Source organism: Ciconia boyciana, chromosome 2, assembly GCF_034638445.1.
Source record: "Ciconia boyciana chromosome 2, ASM3463844v1, whole genome shotgun sequence".
NCBI classification, from domain to species: Eukaryota; Metazoa; Chordata; class Aves; order Ciconiiformes; family Ciconiidae; genus Ciconia; species Ciconia boyciana.
Window position 1 is genome coordinate 150,175,646 of NC_132935.1, and position 18,178 is coordinate 150,193,823.

The 18,178-nt window shown below is 43.4% G+C and overlaps 2 protein-coding genes across 3 annotated transcripts in view; both read left to right on the plus strand.

Moving 5' to 3' along the window:
• MYO3A (myosin IIIA) overlaps window positions 1-14,589 on the plus strand; it is a 114,884-nt gene extending 100,295 nt beyond the window's left edge. For both annotated transcript variants that reach the window (XM_072851520.1, XM_072851521.1), the window contains exons 32-35: window positions 8,221-8,330; window positions 10,859-10,899; window positions 12,628-12,768; window positions 14,475-14,589. In XM_072851520.1, the coding sequence (XP_072707621.1) occupies window positions 8,221-8,330; window positions 10,859-10,899; window positions 12,628-12,768; window positions 14,475-14,589 (407 nt within the window). The remainder of the gene's footprint in view (window positions 1-8,220; window positions 8,331-10,858; window positions 10,900-12,627; window positions 12,769-14,474) is intronic.
• A 3,151-nt stretch (window positions 14,590-17,740) lies between these two features.
• The window catches only part of GAD2 (glutamate decarboxylase 2), a 38,793-nt gene continuing 38,355 nt past the window's right edge, over window positions 17,741-18,178 (plus strand). The window contains exons 1-2 of the mRNA XM_072851522.1: window positions 17,741-17,816; window positions 18,082-18,141. Of these exons, the coding sequence (XP_072707623.1) occupies window positions 17,741-17,816; window positions 18,082-18,141 (136 nt within the window). The remainder of the gene's footprint in view (window positions 17,817-18,081; window positions 18,142-18,178) is intronic.

An 18,178-nucleotide genomic window follows, 5' to 3' on the forward strand; every position in this document is an offset into this window, starting at 1 on the left:
CAAGATGGCTCATGCAGAATTTTTGCAATTTTTTTTTTTTCCCAAAATAAATATGGTGGACACGTGCTTTGGTTTTGATTAAATTGCTGCAAGTTGGCATGTAGACAAGGTGAGTACAGAGCTCAGAAGCAGTTACTTTTTTCAAAGGTAAATGCATTTAAAATGAAATAGTGGGTGCTATTTGACTAAGAAGCTATGACTGACTCACTACAGAGAAATGTGCCACTAAAGCACAGGCCAGCTGAAGTTGTCCTACCAGCCCTTAAACACTGTAAAGCATGAGTTGTCCCCTTCTATCTCAAACCAAACTAGCCCTTCCAGCCTGTTTGCTGCTGTCCAGCTAGTCGCTCACTTGAATGCTCTGCTCCAGTAAGTCAAACTACCCCAAAACCAGTCCTCATCCAGTTCTTATTAGAACTCTTGTTCCCAATCTTTCTGTAGCCAACTTTCCCTTGATACAACAGGCTTTACATTTTGAGCTGGGTCTGGCTCCTTGGCCCTTCTTGCCCAGCTTGTCTGAGCTGGGCAGCCATAGTTTGCTGTGTTCTGTTGTTGTCTCACGTACCTCATATAACTTGTATGGCTACTCATGATAAATGTAATGAAGGTGACTTTTGCCAGGCATTGAACTTTAAAAAAGTGAGTAGGAAGGCCAGCTGGGCTCTAGTCAAAGACTGTGTTCTGCCACCCTTCCCAGCCATGATGTGAAGTTTCACTCTCTGCAACACGGTTGAACAGCGGGTGCCAGGCTCAGCCACTCACCTAGGATATGGAATGATGGCAGCAGGGACCTGAGCCCTCATTTCTCATATTTATAACTGCTAACCAGTCCACTGAAAGACCTTTCTCGGTTTGGAATGTGAACCTTCTTTTTCTACATTCAAACATAATTCACACGACAGAAAAACAGTTTCCTTTCCAGCTATGATCAATGCACAGGGTACTGAAGGAAGGGAATACACTGCAGTAATTCCCCAGCTTGCCTGTGAGCTGGTTGGAGCCTAAGCATTACAGAGCTCAATCACAAAGCTGCGTTGTCTTAAGTAGATGTTTATTATAGCAAACATGATCTATCTAGATGTAGAGAATATTTAAGAAAAATATGCCTGTGTTCAGTTCATTTAGGTTGTACTGTCTACAGCACAGGAGTTATCAGCATTCTGGATATCATACTTTCTTCCTGTATGCAATATAGTAAGATAACTACATAAAACAAAGACTTGAGCTAATGTACTGCAGACTGTCATGCTGAAGTGAAGCAGGTAGATGTGGTGAGTAATCCACTGTCTGTTAAACAGGGAGGAGTCTTCCTGTCTTCTTGCTGACATTATGTGTTACAGTACCATTTATACACACACATCTAGAGAAGGATATGCTTTTTCTGCAGGTTTCCCTCTAGAGGTACCTTTGCTGTCCTACCCTCATGAAGGCAATGATTGTTGAGCTTTAGCTGTTCTTTAAATCATGTAGTATTTACCTATTTGTAATTCCTTTGGTCATTTACATTTATTTACACTTCTTCCTCAGCTTCACTAGTTTTATATGGCATTTTACAGCTATAACACATGAATTGTATTTTATAGCTGTATGCCAGATAGGAATACTTGTCTGCCTTCATCTGTGGGTAGGTGGCCATTGTTCAGTTTGAGAACGTACTGGCTCTTCTGATAAAATATTTTATTACATTGCTTCCCACAGAAGGGTAGGAACTGTGAGGCAGCTGGATCGTATACTGTGACAAATATTCAGATTTTCAAAACTGTTTAATAAGAATGCAAAGCCTGCAGTTTAAAGAACATATGAGCAAAAAGGTTAAATGAATCTTAAATCCACAAGGTTAAGTTGTTCTTAAGTGGATTTATTTGTATTTATAAAAATGCATAAAGCAAGCTGCCCAAGGTTCCTGGAATAAACAATATTCCCTGTGGCATGAATTTCTGAGTAGGTCATATTTGCTTGCTAAATGCTTTCAGCTAAACATAATGGCTGCATCCCAGGACTGTACCTTTGGACTGCTAGTGAGCCTTGGGTTACTGTGGTGTCAGAACAGATGCACAAATGGCCACCGTCAAGTTTTTTAAGGTCAAAGCCTGAAGTGAAGGGAATTTGATCATTATGGGAGCAATTTTTTTTTTTCTCCAGATGAATAATGGCGCCCATCCTTGTAAGTATTAAATGACAGTTCAAGTACAAAAATCTCAGGAAGAGAATTTTCTATATTTAGAATGAAATTCACATGGTACAAGGAACTCCAGTGCAGCTGAGGACCTTTTCAGGTACACAAAGCAGTGAGACAGACAGTCCAGGATTCCTCCTGCTGTAGGCTGCCGCAGCACTATTTATGGAGGTTTCATCAGCAGCCTTTGCAAGGAAAAGGGAGCCCATGTAGCACCGGGTGGGCAGAGTTCACTGGCTGGTCTTTCGTCTTCGCAAGTGAGTGTCCAGCCAGGGAGCACTGAGGTGTGGGACTGGAGAAGAGCGGGATAGTCAAGCACTTCTGCTGTCTGGTTGTTCTCAGCTACTGGAGTGGCCCTTTAGACACCATGCAGCCAGGACGTACCAGATCTGTGTTGGGAGTTGGTCAGATCCATGGCAGAGCATAAGATTTGGGAGGTCACGGAAGTGGAGTACGGCCATTTTCCTTAAACATACTCTCTTAAATAGCAATAACCCCAGGTCACTGGACTCTCAGAAATGAGAGTATTAGTGTCAGTCAGAGACTGAAACTGCTTCCCTCAGTGGGGCTGGCGGGACTTGGGTGCAAAAGATCAAACATTCTCAACTCCTGCTGGATGCAATCAGAAAGTTCTCAGGCTCTTGCAGTTCCTAGTTCTAGGTCTGTGGCAGAATAATCCCTCTGTTTTTTCCAGATTGCTAAGAATTTGCGCCCATTAACCATAATTTCCAAATCTGGCTGTGGTAAACATCCCATAAATAAACAATACCTAAAAATTATTAACCAGAACGTTAAAGAGCAGTGCTTTTCTATGTGCAAATCCCAAACTTGAGTAATTACATCCTCATACTGTGTACAATTAGGATAGTAAAAAGGTATGCACATAAATGTTGTAAGCAGTAATAGCTGTTCACTTATTATCAAGTCCTGGAATTCCGGTTGCTATATTTGCATTTTTCTGATTACTTCCAAGCCCCTCTACAAAACCCATACAATTACTGCTCTTACTCTTGTTTTTCTTCCTGCTTCATTCTGAGCCTGTCTTTATACTTCCTGTCCTCATAAGATGTGGAACAGCACTGAATCAAACACGTAACATTTCATTTAAATGACCTGAAGACGAGTTTATCTGTTTCTCCAGGTGGCCTAATAAATAGAGACCTTTCATCACTTAGATGCTTATCACAGCTGTAACCACACTATTTCTCCAGTCTTCAGTATAAGATCTGTTGTAAGTCATACATTAATTTACATTAGCATCCATGGATGTTGATTCCTTGAGATCGTTGTCTTCCAAGCTTATCACTGTATGTCAGAACATGCAGACACAGTTCAACCTAAAAGGCTGCTGATACTGACTTATCTTTATTCAAGCATTTCTTGCTCATACTTGAATGTTTCGAGCACGTACAGCTCTCCACAGTTTCTGTAGTTTGTGGTGGTGTTCAGGATACACATACATTAAATGAGCTGGTCCTAAATTTCATTGTCCCTTTTCTAATTTTTCCAGTGTATTTGGAGCTTTCAGTGAGGACTGAGTATGAAAGTAGTAATACCTTGTAACTGAACACCGCAGAGTCAAAGAGTGTGTGTGCAACTTAGGTAGGAACCTTTGAGGTAGTGTTAAACGGGCCAGCTGAGATACTGATAGAAATAAGGAATTTTCCATACATTTGCTAAACCTTCTTTAATGTTACCTGGCAGCCACACTGTTCACATGCCTCTGCTGACCCTTAACTCTGTAATTCATTCATTCTCATGGAGAATGACCTTAACTTTTGTTAAACTTTCCATCATCACTTGATCAAGTGTATGTTTTGACAGTCTGCTTCAGGTTTGGGCAGCAGAGAGATATCACTTCCTGCGCATGGGTTACAGCATGGCTGACATTTGCTGTTGAGGTTCAAAAGCAAGGCATCCATGTCACACGAGCAAAACCTCTTTCTTTTGACTACTTGAGTACTGACTGCATGCACTTAAGCAGTTTGAGGAAAAATCCTTCTCCCTTTCAGCTTGTTCAACTCGCCTACCTGTTGGTAAAACCTTTAAAAAGGAATGTGTGGCATCAAATGTTGTTGTTTCCAATTTCTCCTATGTATTGCTTCTAAGGCACGTGAATGTGTGACACTGACAGCATGTGTTCAGGTAGATATAACCACAAGGCATGGGCTGGCTGCAGAGCCGGGAGCCTCAGCACAGTCCCTCAGTCCAGCTCCTTAGCTGTGCTAGTGACTAACTGGGACATAACCTTAAGCAAGCCTCAGTGTGTCTTGTTTGTGCATCTCATTTACCCTGCTAGTAGAATAGGGCTGATAGTGCCAACCTGACATTTCCAAAGTGCTTTGACAGCTACTGTTGTGAATGGGGTTCTTATTGTCATGGTTTAGCCCCAGCCGGCAACTGAGCCCCACACAGCCTCTTGCTCACTCCCCCCCGGTGGGATGAGGGAGAGAATCAGAAGAGTAAAAGTGAGAAAACTCATGGGTTGAGATAAAGACAGTTTAATAGGGAAAGCAAAAGCCGTGTGCGCAAGCAAAGCAAAACAAGGGATTCATTCACTCCTTCCCATGGGCAGGCAGGTGTTGAGCCATCCCCAGGAAAGCAGGGCTCCATCACGCGTAACGGTGACTTGGGAAGACAGACGCCATCACTCTGAATGTTCCCCCCTTCCTTCTTCTTCCCCAGCTGTATATACTGAGCATGACGCCATATGGTATGGAATAGCCCTTTGGTCAGTTTGGATCAACTGTCCTGGCTGTGTCCCCTCCCAGCTTCTTCTGCACCTGGCAGAGCACAGGAAGCTGAAAAGTCCTTGCCTAGTGCAGCAACAACTAAAACACCTCTGTATTATCAACACTGTTTTCAGCACAAATCCAAAACATAGCCCCATACCAGCCACTATAAAGAAAATTAACTCTATCTCAGCTGAAACCAGGACACATATCAATGTTGTAACGTATGTATTTAAATGTTTGTTAGATACAAAGCATCAGTTTTCCGTTTACATATAAAGCACATGGCCAGATCTTGCTAGAAATACTTGAAGTCTTAAGGAAAAATAGGCTGTAAGATATTTTACTATGGAGAGACTGGGCTTCAATAAAAACCTTTTCTTTGTAATGGACTCTAGAATCAACATAATTGGCCTATTAATAAGTGAATGATTTTACTCCTTTATGCTTCATTGCCTACTGCAGAAAGGTATAGGCCATCTGCAAAACAAGCGCATCCAACTCACCATTTATAAGACTTGGGTATTTAATTTGCCTTCCACCTTAAACTCTACTAAGTTAATGATTTCTGGAATCATAAGCAACTACTAAAAAAGCAAATTTTACTTTGTGCAATGAGTTATCCAATACAAGCAACTACCACATCAGCTGTATTTCAGTAGCAATGAACACACAAATCTAAGGGCAGAAGGAAATCACAGGTTCACTTTCTGGTGAAACAAAGCAAGCTAAACCCATCAAACTATTTTTTACTTACTGTGTAATTTGGAGACAAAACTCAGAATTGCATTTTCAGCCCTCTATGTAATTTTAAAAAGGAACGATGGAGGTCCAAGCTTAGAAGGCTGCCTGCCCCAATATGGTATTTCTGTGCCCTCAGTTCGTTTGCATAGCTCATACATATGTACAACGTATGAGCCGAGATGAAAAGCTATTTTTTACTGAAACCCTTATCATTGTCAAAATGATGGTTTTTGAATGTAAGAGGAGTCTTCTTTGCAGAGCACATATGCAAGAAGTATACAAGTAATTTCAGCTGGAATAATTGTAATCTAGAATACGATAATGCTTTATGTGTTTGACAGTGATGAATTAAATAACATAACAGCATACATAGTGATGAATTCTTAAGGGACAATAAAAAATCTTTAGGTATTATGAGAGCCTTTTCCTTGGGATTTTCCTAGAGCCCTCAATTTGGCTTCATTTTCTTTTTCCAGATTTTCATGCAGCATGATCTTTGACACAATTTTTGAAAATATCCTACAGACAAGAGGTTAGGTGTTTCTATTCAACTACACTGAATTTTAAGGGTTTTTTTTTTAAGGTATTGTTTCCACTTTAGGCTCCTGTTGTGTTTAAAAGTAAAACAGGGAAGATATGCCTCTACTCTGTCACAAATGGAAACTCAGATAACTCCAGGTGGCCCATTTGAAATGCAGCACAGTAACAACAGCGCACATAAGAGCACAGTCAGGTCTGCTATACCTATTCAAATCAAAGAATGTAATTTATATTTAATGCAGGTTACTGAAATGAATTTATTGCATCTAAATTTCATTGATTAACATGAATTATCTGTACCCTGGCTTAGAAAAACACCATTGTTCTCTTAAGTGCAAAATGTTAAAAGATACTTGTTCATTCATTACATGAGAAGCAGTCTGCGTTTCAGATAAGAAACTAAAACAATAAATGTAATCATTATCCAACTACAATTTAAATTAACATTATTCATTCTGCCTCCTCTGTATATCCATGACCTTTACAAGCCTTTATTTATCACACGTAACAAAAAACTTACACAGCTAATTTTGCAGGAGTCAACACTGATGTATTACTGATCATTTCACATTTTAAATGATTGTGCCACCTCCTTAATTAAAAAGATGTCTGATGTACATGGGAGAGTTTTTATTTGTATCGTGTAAAAGGATTTCTGATGGCCATTAGAGAACAAAATACATTCTTCCTTCTAAGACTCAATCACATGTAGTTAGCACATTGGGGTTATGGAGTTAAAGTCACTTCATGTGCAAGAGGATTAGATCAGCAGAACACACTTCAGTAATTAATTGGGAGCTAGATCCTCATTCCACCCTCACATTATATTCATTTATGAGTAAGGAGATGTTTTTTCTCATGGACTGTCCTCTGAATACTTCTGTGATGGGACAACGACAATCTAAAACCTCACTGGATAATGCAATATACCTGGACACACAGTTTACCATGCCTAGACCTTGTGCTGTGACTTCATTCATCACCCTATATGTGTCCCTATGATCCATCTCTATCGTAAGTGTTCTGCTGCCCTGCAACCCCTGCCTCCTTCATCATGAAGGAATTGCCATAGCCCCTATTAACTTTTCCTATAGCTGAAGCTGAATGTAAGGTGGTCATGCTCACCGCACGGTACAGTTGTGGTTCTTCAGCCCCCCAGAGTCAGTTCTGTGGTCTCAGAACCTATGAGCCTATGAACCCTTAGCAGCCCTGTATCTTAGCACTGTCAGGATTGCATATAGATTTTTAGCAAGCAAATATCCAAGACATTTGTCTAGTTCGCCACGTGCCAGCCAATGTGACCCACAAGTCAGTGTCTAACTCTTGAGTTTGGAGACTGCCAGAGGACAGCAGTTCCATTTTGTGTTAAAATCTTGATTTTGTTTCCATTAGAATGAAAACGTTTTGCATGTTTGCAGAAAGTTTTTGTAGAAATAGACCAGAAGTTAAGTACACTAAACTAGGTTACACTGGATGCAATGGACATGGTCACGCTGTGTTGCCCAGTGGTACATGAAACAGAACAGCCTCAGCAGGAGACCATGGGGAAAGTCTACACAATGGTAATGTAGAGGACTAACCTCTGAATTGGCAGTCTAATGCGAGTTCCCTCATTCGGCACCCTAATGATTGACTTGAGTCTGAAAAAATATCATCCCCACCACGCAGGTCCCTGTTACGAGATGGTAGCCTTCCGGTAGCCACTGCCCTTCGGAGTCCTTTTCTGAATATGGAGCATCAGCTCTTTTCAGGAGAAGCCTGTGCCAGGCAGACTGCTGGGCTGTTCCAGCCTGACATTCGTTACGTGGCATGTGTCCATGTGGTACTCAGGACTCAAACGGATAAACCCATTCTCCTTTCCAGTCTGGTCATGGGAATGCCCCAGACAGTTGCTTTCTTGAGTTACTGCAAGCAGTAAAAGTGGCTGTGTGGATTCTTTTGCTCTCTTTGGTGAAATTCTCTCCTGTGTTTGTAAAAGCCTCCCATTCTGTGAAGAAATAAGCATTGCCATCTTCTGCTTTTTTACAGTTGCGGCCAAAGTAGAAGACTCTCGCCCAATGCAGAGACCCCCAAGGAGGCCACGGAAGCCTAAGACATTAAATAATCCAGAAGACTCTACCTACTATACTCTAATACATGTGAGTTTAGCGAGCTTTTATGGGCTAAGACTGCCAGATAATTCCCACCTAAACTTTCTTTCTAATTGCCTGATTCCCTGTATTCCTTTCTAATACAACATAAAAGCTGTGCCCTGCTGAAAGGAGGCAGGCCACAAACTTCACATTTCAAACTAGATTTCAAATTATTAAGGTTCAGTGTTACCCTGATTGGGGCCCGAGGTCAGGCCAATTTTTAGTTTTGTACCTAAACATACATACATTCATTATACGCATAAGCAGCATTTGCACTTTCAATACCCAAATTAAGTGCCTGGTCTCCGTAGTTTCTTTGTAAGTCATGAGAGAGAAATAGGTTCATTCAGAGAGCTATTTTGAGTGTCTAAATTAGTGCTTGATCTTGCAGAGAGAGCAAATATTAAAATAGGCTGTATTAGTATGCACACTGTAACTTCCTTTACAAATGTGTCAGATTGTGATTATGAAGGAATTGGCACATACCAACAACTCAGGAGACTAATGGATTTGAGTGTCTCTATATATAGCCTTTGGTCCAAGTTTGGATACCAAGGGCTGCTTTCCACTCTTGACTTCAGTGCCCTTAAATGTAGAAAAAAAGGCAAGAAAGTAAGCAGAAAGAGAGAAAATGTAAAAGCAGCTCAGAAAGCAGTTCCAACAAAAAAGCAATTAAACTCATTTGCTGGAGGTGCCTGTATCTTAGTGACCTATTTTAACAGCCGGTGAGAGCCCAGCTAATAAACTAACCGTAGCAATTGCTTCTCCTTTCAACAGAAGGTGTCACCAGGGCCTTTAGGGAGAGTTGTGTCTGGCATACCAAAAAAGACAAATGCAGCTACATTTTATTATGGGGGCTTTGAAATAACACAGCTTTGGAACAGTGATATTCTGAAAAGAAATTATATTCTTAAAAATAAATTGGCATGTAAGAATAAGATTTGTTTTGTGAAGGCCAGATTGGTGAGATAAAGGACTGAAATGAAAGGCATGACACTGAATTCTGTATTAGGAAATTTCTGAGGTAAAGTATAATTCTGAAGTAAATGCCTATTTAGAAAGCTCAGACTATATAGTCAGAAACATAGTATTTTCTGAAAGCTAATTTGTTACACGGCCAGCTCCATATCAGAAAACAGCCATTGCATCAGTGCAAACAAAAACTGCAGTAATGCCGGGGAATTTTTAAACAAATTTTTAGCAGCAGTTTTTCAAGGTATTAATATTATCTTCAATTAGTTGTATTTTTCAAGAAGGCGGGAAAAAGAGAAGCCTGTCTTCCTAACACTGGTAAGGGAAAGGTTCAGTGTAAATATCTACTACACTGAAGCTTAGAAAGGGGACCTACTAGTTCTTAAATTGCTAGACCTTGGGCAAGTCATTGAGCTCTAACTTGAGGGTAGTCAGCTTTTCCAGCTATCGTGAATTTTCTACCTTATTAAAAATCTCTGTGACCTGCAGGTATTCACAGATGATTATCAAGCCCAGATCACCTGAAAGTGAACGCACACAATATGAGCGCATTTTTTGAAAAATTTCCTCTGTCTTCTGCAAAACCAGATATTTCTCTCACATCATGTTACAGATATTAATTAGACACCTTCCATTCTCACTCATCTCCTTGCATATCAAATGAGCTGAAGTGGCGCACAGGTATAAATGAAGTCTGACAACAGCCCATTCTTCATGCAAGGCACTAAAAGTTTATTTTGGGGTATATTTCTTTAGATCAGCTTATCATTTTGAAATTATATGTCTTGTGCATTTACCTGCATGAGAAGTGTCTGTCCATGAGGATTTCTGGCTCTCAGTGACTTTGCAGTGGTACAATTCACTAATTCTAGTAAGTTTTCACTCTTTCGCAAGAAACACGATTAAGACCAAAATTAAGACCCTCTGCACTTAAAAATACTGCTTTTGAAGTGTGATGCTTTAGATGCTGCAGCATAGCATTGTTTTGGCTGTAGGGACAGAACTCTATTAGAGATAAGAAATTATTCACATTCCCTATAAATCGCTCTCCTCTGCATTTCTGGATGTTTGGTATCCTAAAGGTGCTCTTGCCACCTAGTATACTGCTTTTTAAATGTCCATTTTATTCTGCTCAAACCTGTGACAAGACTGCATTGACATTAATGAGAAGAGGATTATGCCTGCTCCCACTGCGGTGCCTGTATTCATAGAAATTCTCATGGCATCACAGTAAATTTGCCTCAGTGAGACAGTGTTGTCAACTTCATTAAAACAACTATAGATATTTGAAAGTTTTAGATCTCCTTTTGTGTTCTGATCACGATTACTTTAGCTTCTTTTCACAGTATGGCAACTGAAATTTGGGATAACAGTGCTAATCCCATTCTCAGTCTCAAAGATTCTGAAAAGATATTTTTCTGGGGCGCTTGCTCAGCAAATTAGGTTATCTATATTTTCTTTTAACGAAAAATATACAACACTCTCCTACCTAACATATTGATGAATTGTATCTTTGCATAAGCTTTCCTTTTAGTATTTTTAATTACTTTGTATTTTCTTAGAAATCAATACAAGATGAAAAACGGAAACCAAGAAAAGAAAGGTAATTTTTTTCATTATCTCACTATTGGTGTTTTAGTACTCTAGAAATAGTTCTTAGCTGTACTTCAACCAGGAGAATAAAGCATTAAAAAAAGCATGGTAATTTGGTGATTCACAGGAAGGGCATCGTATACAAAGTCAAAATATGCAATTTTCAATGACAAAAATCCATTATAGAATTCAGTTGTTCAGTTTTACTACAGCATGGCCCTTTACCATGGCAACACAAGCATAATAATAAGTTAAGATAAGGTCCACATCAAAGGTAGTTCTGACACAGAAGGTGCTTAAAATTCCAGTCAAAGCAAATAAGCAACCAGTTCTTTTTTGTTAGCAAAAATACAAAGACTGTTGAAATTCTCCCCTAAAAATATATGACTGTTTGGAAATAGATAATAAAAAATTAAAACATTAATTATTAATAACAGGTAAAGAAGAGTAGCTCTTGAAATTTCAACCAGAAGTCTTTTCTTCACAGTGTAACTAACCTATTTTGATGGATCTCTGCAGAAATAAAGCAAGCAATAGATATATTCTGCCCTTCTGTATCTCAGATCCTTACGTGTGCTGTAGACAAGGTTCGCAGCTCCTGACATACATCATAGCTTTATTTTATTTGTGTTTCTATACTTAAGCTTTTTTTGCTGCTCCCCAGTGACACTGCTATGGCACTATAGTATGGGTGCTGCGGTAGCCTGGTCCTAGACGCAAGATGAATGGGCTCTTAGCACCATCCTCGGCTGAGGTTGCAGAATACAAACTCTGTATCTAAAATACATATCTTAAAGGAAGTTACATGACATTATATGCACATCGTATGTGCTCACAGCATCTAGCTTCATTCAACCACAGTTTAAACTGCACTTGATTATGCCACTGCTTAAAGGATTTACTTAATGTCCATGTCCCCTGTGTCTGGTCTGTTACAGCTCTTCTTCTGATGTCATTTGGATCCTGAAAAAATTTCACACCTATTGTTGTCTCCTGTTTAGCCAAAAAAAACCAAAATCCAAATCTAGTGTTTTCTCTCATTTGGCCTCAGTTAGGTTTCACTCATCTGAAATCAAGTTAACCAGTTCCATGACTGCATCTTCTTTCATGTGTAGACTCCGTATTAGTAGAACATAGCAACAGATATCAATGAGTTCTTTCTGGTTTCTACCAATGTGAGAACTGAATTCTGAACTTATTTTTTCAGGTTGCTTTTAGGATATTATTTTTTCCCTAGCCATTCTAAACTGGATGTTGGGATTGTTTTTTTCTGTACATGTGATACTCTGGATAGCATTCCTCTAACAGAATAGGAGACATCTGCATTATTGACACCGATATCTGAACTAGTTGCTTTAGACTCTCTTCTTGTACTCAGAGAGAAAAAATAGTCATCTTTAGGAAAATGATTCATCTCTTCCTCAAAGAGATATCTAAAATAGGTCAGATGAATTATACCATAAAAATGCCTCTCCATTGAGTGTAATGGCAAACCCAAACAACTTCAGTCATATATGTCTGCTTTATAAAGATCTAAAACTATTTAGCATTTCAAAATTCTCAGTATCTGCATCCTACAGCAGTCACATTTCAGAGACTGATTTCTTGTGCTTATATATATTTTTCCTTAGATCCTCAACATATAAACACAACTAATAATGATATTTGGTTGCCTTATATTTGAATGTTGAATATTGAAAAGTGAAACTGTTAACTTAGTATACTTATTTCTTGACAGCCTGAGCAAAGTGCTAGATTTAGATATCTACTACCAAGAAATTTCATCTACTGATTCCACCTCAAAGGACAGCAGTTCTACCACAAGAAAGAAGAGACACACAGCTGAGCGCAGGACTTCAATTTTAAGAGCTACTGAGCGGTAACTCATACAAAATAATAATAGGAAAAAATAAATGTTGTATATCCCTGTTGAGATATTCAAAAGACTCATGAAAAGAAAGATGCACTTTCAAATTAGACATAAATCTGTTTTTTTTATTCATGGAATCTTGACAAATTAACTTGTAAAAATTTGATCTAAAATCAAATTAAACTAAAGCAGAACCTAAAAATTGTAGTTCCGATCAGTTAGGTTTTAAATAGAGTGAGTGTGTGCTGAACTTTCTGCCTGCTTTCTGCAGATAAGACACCAGCTTGACTGCCTCCTTTTCCTGCTGTCCTGTGGCAGCATATGTGTTTATAGCCTGTGGTGGACCCCACCAAGGTGGACAGCCAGGAGAAAAACCCTAAAGGGAGGGCTTGCTCGACCTCCTCCCTTCCCACATGGACTTCATAGAGGGTGACCTCTGCTGGGCTGAGGAAATTCATATCCTCACTCTTGCCAACGCACCCACACACACTGCACGTGCAAAGACGTATTTATGTATCTTTATATATTTGTATTTTCTTGTGTCTTCATACATGTAAGAAAAACTTGGAAAATATCTAGGTCAAAGGCTTAAGGAAAACACTAGGTCTGGGAGGACTGCTGAATTTGAAAACATATCCGTAGTAGTGAATAAAATGTTTGTAGAATGTTTTGTGCCCCTTACATATTTTATTTTTGACATTTTTTCAGGTAGGATCTAAATTAGTTTTAGAAAGGTGTTGTGAAGGCATGGAATTAAAAATAATTGTATCAGGGAATTACCATACCATTTACATCCCTTGGAAAAAGTTGCATTTCTAGGGATGTCTGGTTTCGATGAATGAGAACCTTGCCACTGAGCTCACTAAAAGGAATTTCTTACCTTTTACTGTGTGCTGCTCTGATTGCATCCTAATTAGCCATAGTGAAAAAAATCTGTGTAACTTTTAAATGTACACTGTTACCTCTGAGGGCAAATGAATGCAATTAATAAACATTTCTGCACTTCAGTATCTCTTGAATGGGGTCACCTGGATCTAAGGACTATACAGTCATTTCGATCTACAGAAGTGAATCACTGAATATTTTTTATTTGGCAGTTTACCTTCGACACTGGTGTAGGACCAGTGCTGGGGTACACCTTTAATGTAGAACACTACAAGATTTTGTAGTTATTTCAGAGTAATATACTTTTAAAATAACTGAGGTTTTTTTTTAATCTTGCTCCATGGTAACACCTGGTGGCAGGTCACCATTCCAGCCTGTCAGAGGTGGCTTCCAAAATGCAGCTTGCCATCTGAAAAAAAAAAAAAAAGAGTTGGACACGTAGAGTGAGCTCCACAGGCAGGTTAAAAACAGAGCAAACAAATTTACACCAACTGAAAATCTGGTTCAGTAACCATCAGGCAAACACTACTGCAAAACACCCCCATGTTCTCAACGTTTTTATGTCTTTTTATTATGTCCCCTTCGTAGAAGAACATGTAGTTCTTCTGTGTTCATCTGCTCTTAGTATATGGCGTCTGTATATAATGTGTTTGTTCCGAGGTGCCTGCTTTATGCAGCACAGAAAGAGGCCTAGCAAAGTCAGTTGATTTTTTTTCTTTCTCCTTTTATTTTTTCCCCCAAGAGTGGAGGTTAAGCAGTTGATTAGGAGCATTTGCCAAGGTAAATGTTTTGACTTTAATTTCTAAAACACTTCTGCGCTTAATCCCTAGGTCGAGGGTTGCAGAAAGCCCCCTGGAAGAGAGTAAAACCGAAGATAATCCCTATGACTACAGACGACTGCTGCGGAAGACCTCACAGCGCCGGCGCCTTATCCAGCAGTTCTAGCTGCTGCTGCTGCTGTTCCTGCTGCCATTTGGCTTTTATTAGCATAATCTTTTTTATCATTTTGTACCATGTGCTTCCTTTTTTTTTTTTTAAATCTCCAATGTTTCAAGTTTACGACGTGTGTGTTCATGTGAATATGAATTACTGTGGTTTACAGCCCAACACCATTGCAAAGGGATACTGTCAGTTGCATATCATATACTTTAAAAAAAACTAATATAAAAATCAGCTTTCTTTCAGATACCACTGCTACATCTTAAAATTATTTTAAGCAGCTTAAATCTAGTTTACTTTCCTCAATGCATATTTCTTTCTTTTTTGCATTTCATCAGTCTCATCCAATTAAAATAGATCATGTAGTTCATAGTTTCCTAGTTAAGCTTTCAAATTCCCATATGCACCTTCAGAAAACCTTAGTTATTGTTTCCAATAAATTGTTTGACAGGAAAAAAAATTACAAGAACACCACAGGGCAATTTCTGCTCATTTTAGGTTTACAATGCCTAAATTTTGGGATGAACTGTATATAGCAAGCATCCCTCTAATGAAACAAATCTAAATGATTAATTGGATAGCATACTATGGCAGTTTATTTCATTATTGACTTTACTGTAAAGCTAGTAGCCAGTTTTAAAGGTCAATATTGTGTGTATAATCTTTATGTTGGAGATGTTCATTTATGGGAAGTGTATCCAGCCCTCTCCTCTGCCTCTGAGCTTTGTGACTAAGTGATGAACTTTTAAATCATGTTTGCTTTGTTCTCCTTTGCATTAGATTTTTAGGAATCTTAATCTCTGGGGTGCCAAGAAGGGAATAGAAATATGCTCTCTGATTGATTGCTGCCTAAATGTAATGATCATTCTTAATCAGTTCCGCTAGAAATTAAGTGGAAATAAAAGCAATAGCCACCGTGTTCAAAACTTCCCCCGATTCTTTATTCAAAAGACCTTATTTCACAGAAACCACACAGATAATTGCTGCGCTTCCTTTCAGGATTCATAATTGCATGTTCCCAGCTGCAAAGCAAGAGAAGGCAAATCTCACAATGCCAGTAAGAAGGCCTGATCCTGCTCCCTTGCTTAGCTCCCTTCAATACTACGACTGGCGGCAGCAGCGAGCCGCAGGAGTTGGGTGTTTGTTCCCCCCACACACTTGGTCCTTTCCCCAGAGACAGGTAACCATTGCTTCCTGATCTGTAACTAATTTTAAGGCTCTGCACTGGATTAAAATTTCCTGCAATGTAAAATTTGCGATAAATCGTTTGAATTTTGAAATCGGTTTTAAAGTTGCTTTCTCATGTATTATTAAATCGGTAAATAAAAATGCACAAAGCAGTGATACGGTTGGCTGGGTCTGAATTACACCCAGAACTGACGAAACACTGTGGACTGGGGCACGAGTAAGTAAGGCTGAGAAGAGCTCACAGCAGCCGCTCGCTGTGGAAAGCCTGAGTTACCAGCTACGTTTCCTTAAAGCTGATGTGATCTGGAAACTGGAACAGACCTGTGATTTCAGACATGCCTGGGCCGGTTTTCTTTTACTTTCTCACGATCTTGATGTTGAAAAACATCAAGATGATTCCCTGAGATTTCAGGGGGGGACTGTCCTAGTAACCATGTGGGTGCACGGAGAAAGCGGAGAGAGATGCCCTCTGCCCCAAACACAGCCTGGGAGCCCCCAGGGCCTGGCTGCGAGGGGCAGCGGGGGACCTGGGTGACCAGTGCTCTCGGCAGGGCCAAACCCTGGCCTGGCACGGTCTCGCCTGCCTCCCTCCTAGGGTTAGGGCTTGAAATCCCTCCTGTGCGGGAGGAGAGGCAGCCACGGCAAGAACGGGCTCCGTGCTCCCGCGGGGAACCGGCTGGGTAGAAAGGGGAGCTTTGGTCGCCTTCAGAAACGACGTCGGGTAGGGAAGGGGAGCGGTTGTTTTCCTCCTTTTCCAGTCTCGCCTGCGAGACCTGCTGCCTCCCACAGGGCTGGAGCGGGGAGGGCGGCTCCGCTGGGACCCCAGCCCCGGGGGCGGCTGCGGAGAGACCCTGGGAGGGCCCGGGGATGCCCGGCGAGACGCCGGGGCAGGCAGGCGCAGGAGCCAGGGGCCGCTGCGCAGAGCTCCTCCCGCCACCTCCGCGGGAGCGCAGCCGGGACCCCTTTGCCCAGCCCGGGCGCGGAGGAGGAAGCGGGAGCCGCCCCCGCCCCAGCCCCGCACGGGCCCCTCCACCCAGCGCCTTCTCCGCGGCGGCCCGGCCCGACGGAGCCCCCGCCGGTCGCTGCGGGCAGGGCCGGGCCGGGCCGGGCCGGGAGGCGGCGGGGACTCGGGAGGGCTGTCCCTTCCCCGCCCCGGGACTCCCCCGCTGCTCGCCGCCTACGGCAGGGGCTGTCCCGGCCTCGGCGTCGCCGCCCGGGAGTCTCCTCCTCGCAGGCGCGAGGGTGCTGCGGTGCAGGGGGTGAGGGGGATTTCTCGGTGCTTTGCAGCTCGGGGGATTGGGAACGCTTCCCCGTAGCCCCAGGGCCGGTGTCCCAGCCCTCCCCTCGGGGTACCGTCGCGGGGTACCGTCGCGGGGTACCGCAAAGGCCCGAAAAAGCACCCTTCCCCTCCGCTCGGCGCTCGGCGACGGGGGGCTCGGCCGCCCGCTCCCCGGCCCGCCGCCACAGGGGCCGTCGTGCCGCGGGGCCGTCGGTGAGGCGGCGGCGGCACAAGGCACCGCGCTCGCCGTCATCCCCCGAGGCAGCTGCAGCCCCCCCCGCAGGCTGCCCTTGGGCTCGGGTCTGCCCCGAGCGCCCCCCACTCCCGCCCCGTCGGTGCAGGGTGCGGGGGAACCCCCCGCGGCAGGCGCCGCGGCCGCTGCCCGGCTCGGCGGGGCACCTCCCCCGGCCCCCGCGGCGCCCCCCGTCCCGGCCCAGGCGGGGGGCTGAGGCCGGCGGCGCGGCGGCTGCGGGGAGCGACCGCGTTAGCTCGGCGGAGCGCGCCCCGGGGGCGCCCACGGGAGACGCTCCCACCCACGCGTGCCCGGGGCGCCCCCGCCCCTTCGCCTGCCGCCGCCTGGCGCAGACGCACGCACTTACACACCCGCACACTCACACTCACGCACACGCGCTCAGGCCGCCTGGGCTGCAGCTCGCCGCTCCTCGCCCGCCCCGCCGGTTCGCCTCCGCCATGGCAAGCCCCGGCTCCGGCTTCTGGCCCTTCGGGGCCGAGGAGGGCTCCGCGGCCGCCGAGAGCCCCGGCACAGGTAGGGGGGCGCCGAGCAGCCGGGCGGGACCGGCCCGACGGAGCCGCGGGGCCGCCGCGGCAGCGCTGCCCGCTCGCCGGAGACCCCTCTGGGGCAGCTCGACCGGCGGGACGGAGCGGCGGGGACCGACGGCGGCTCTAGCCCGGGCCGGCTCGGCTGGGCTCGGCTGGGCAGGGGGGTCCTGGGGAGCGGTGGCGGGTGTCGGACGAGGCGCCCCCGGCCCGCGCCCGTCCCCACGGACCCTCCGCTCCATTTTCTCTTGCAGCCAGAGCCTGGTGTCAGGTTGCCCAGAAGTTCACGGGAGGGATCGGAAACAAACTCTGCGGTAAGGGCAGGGAGGCCCCGGCAGCCCGCGGCGGAGG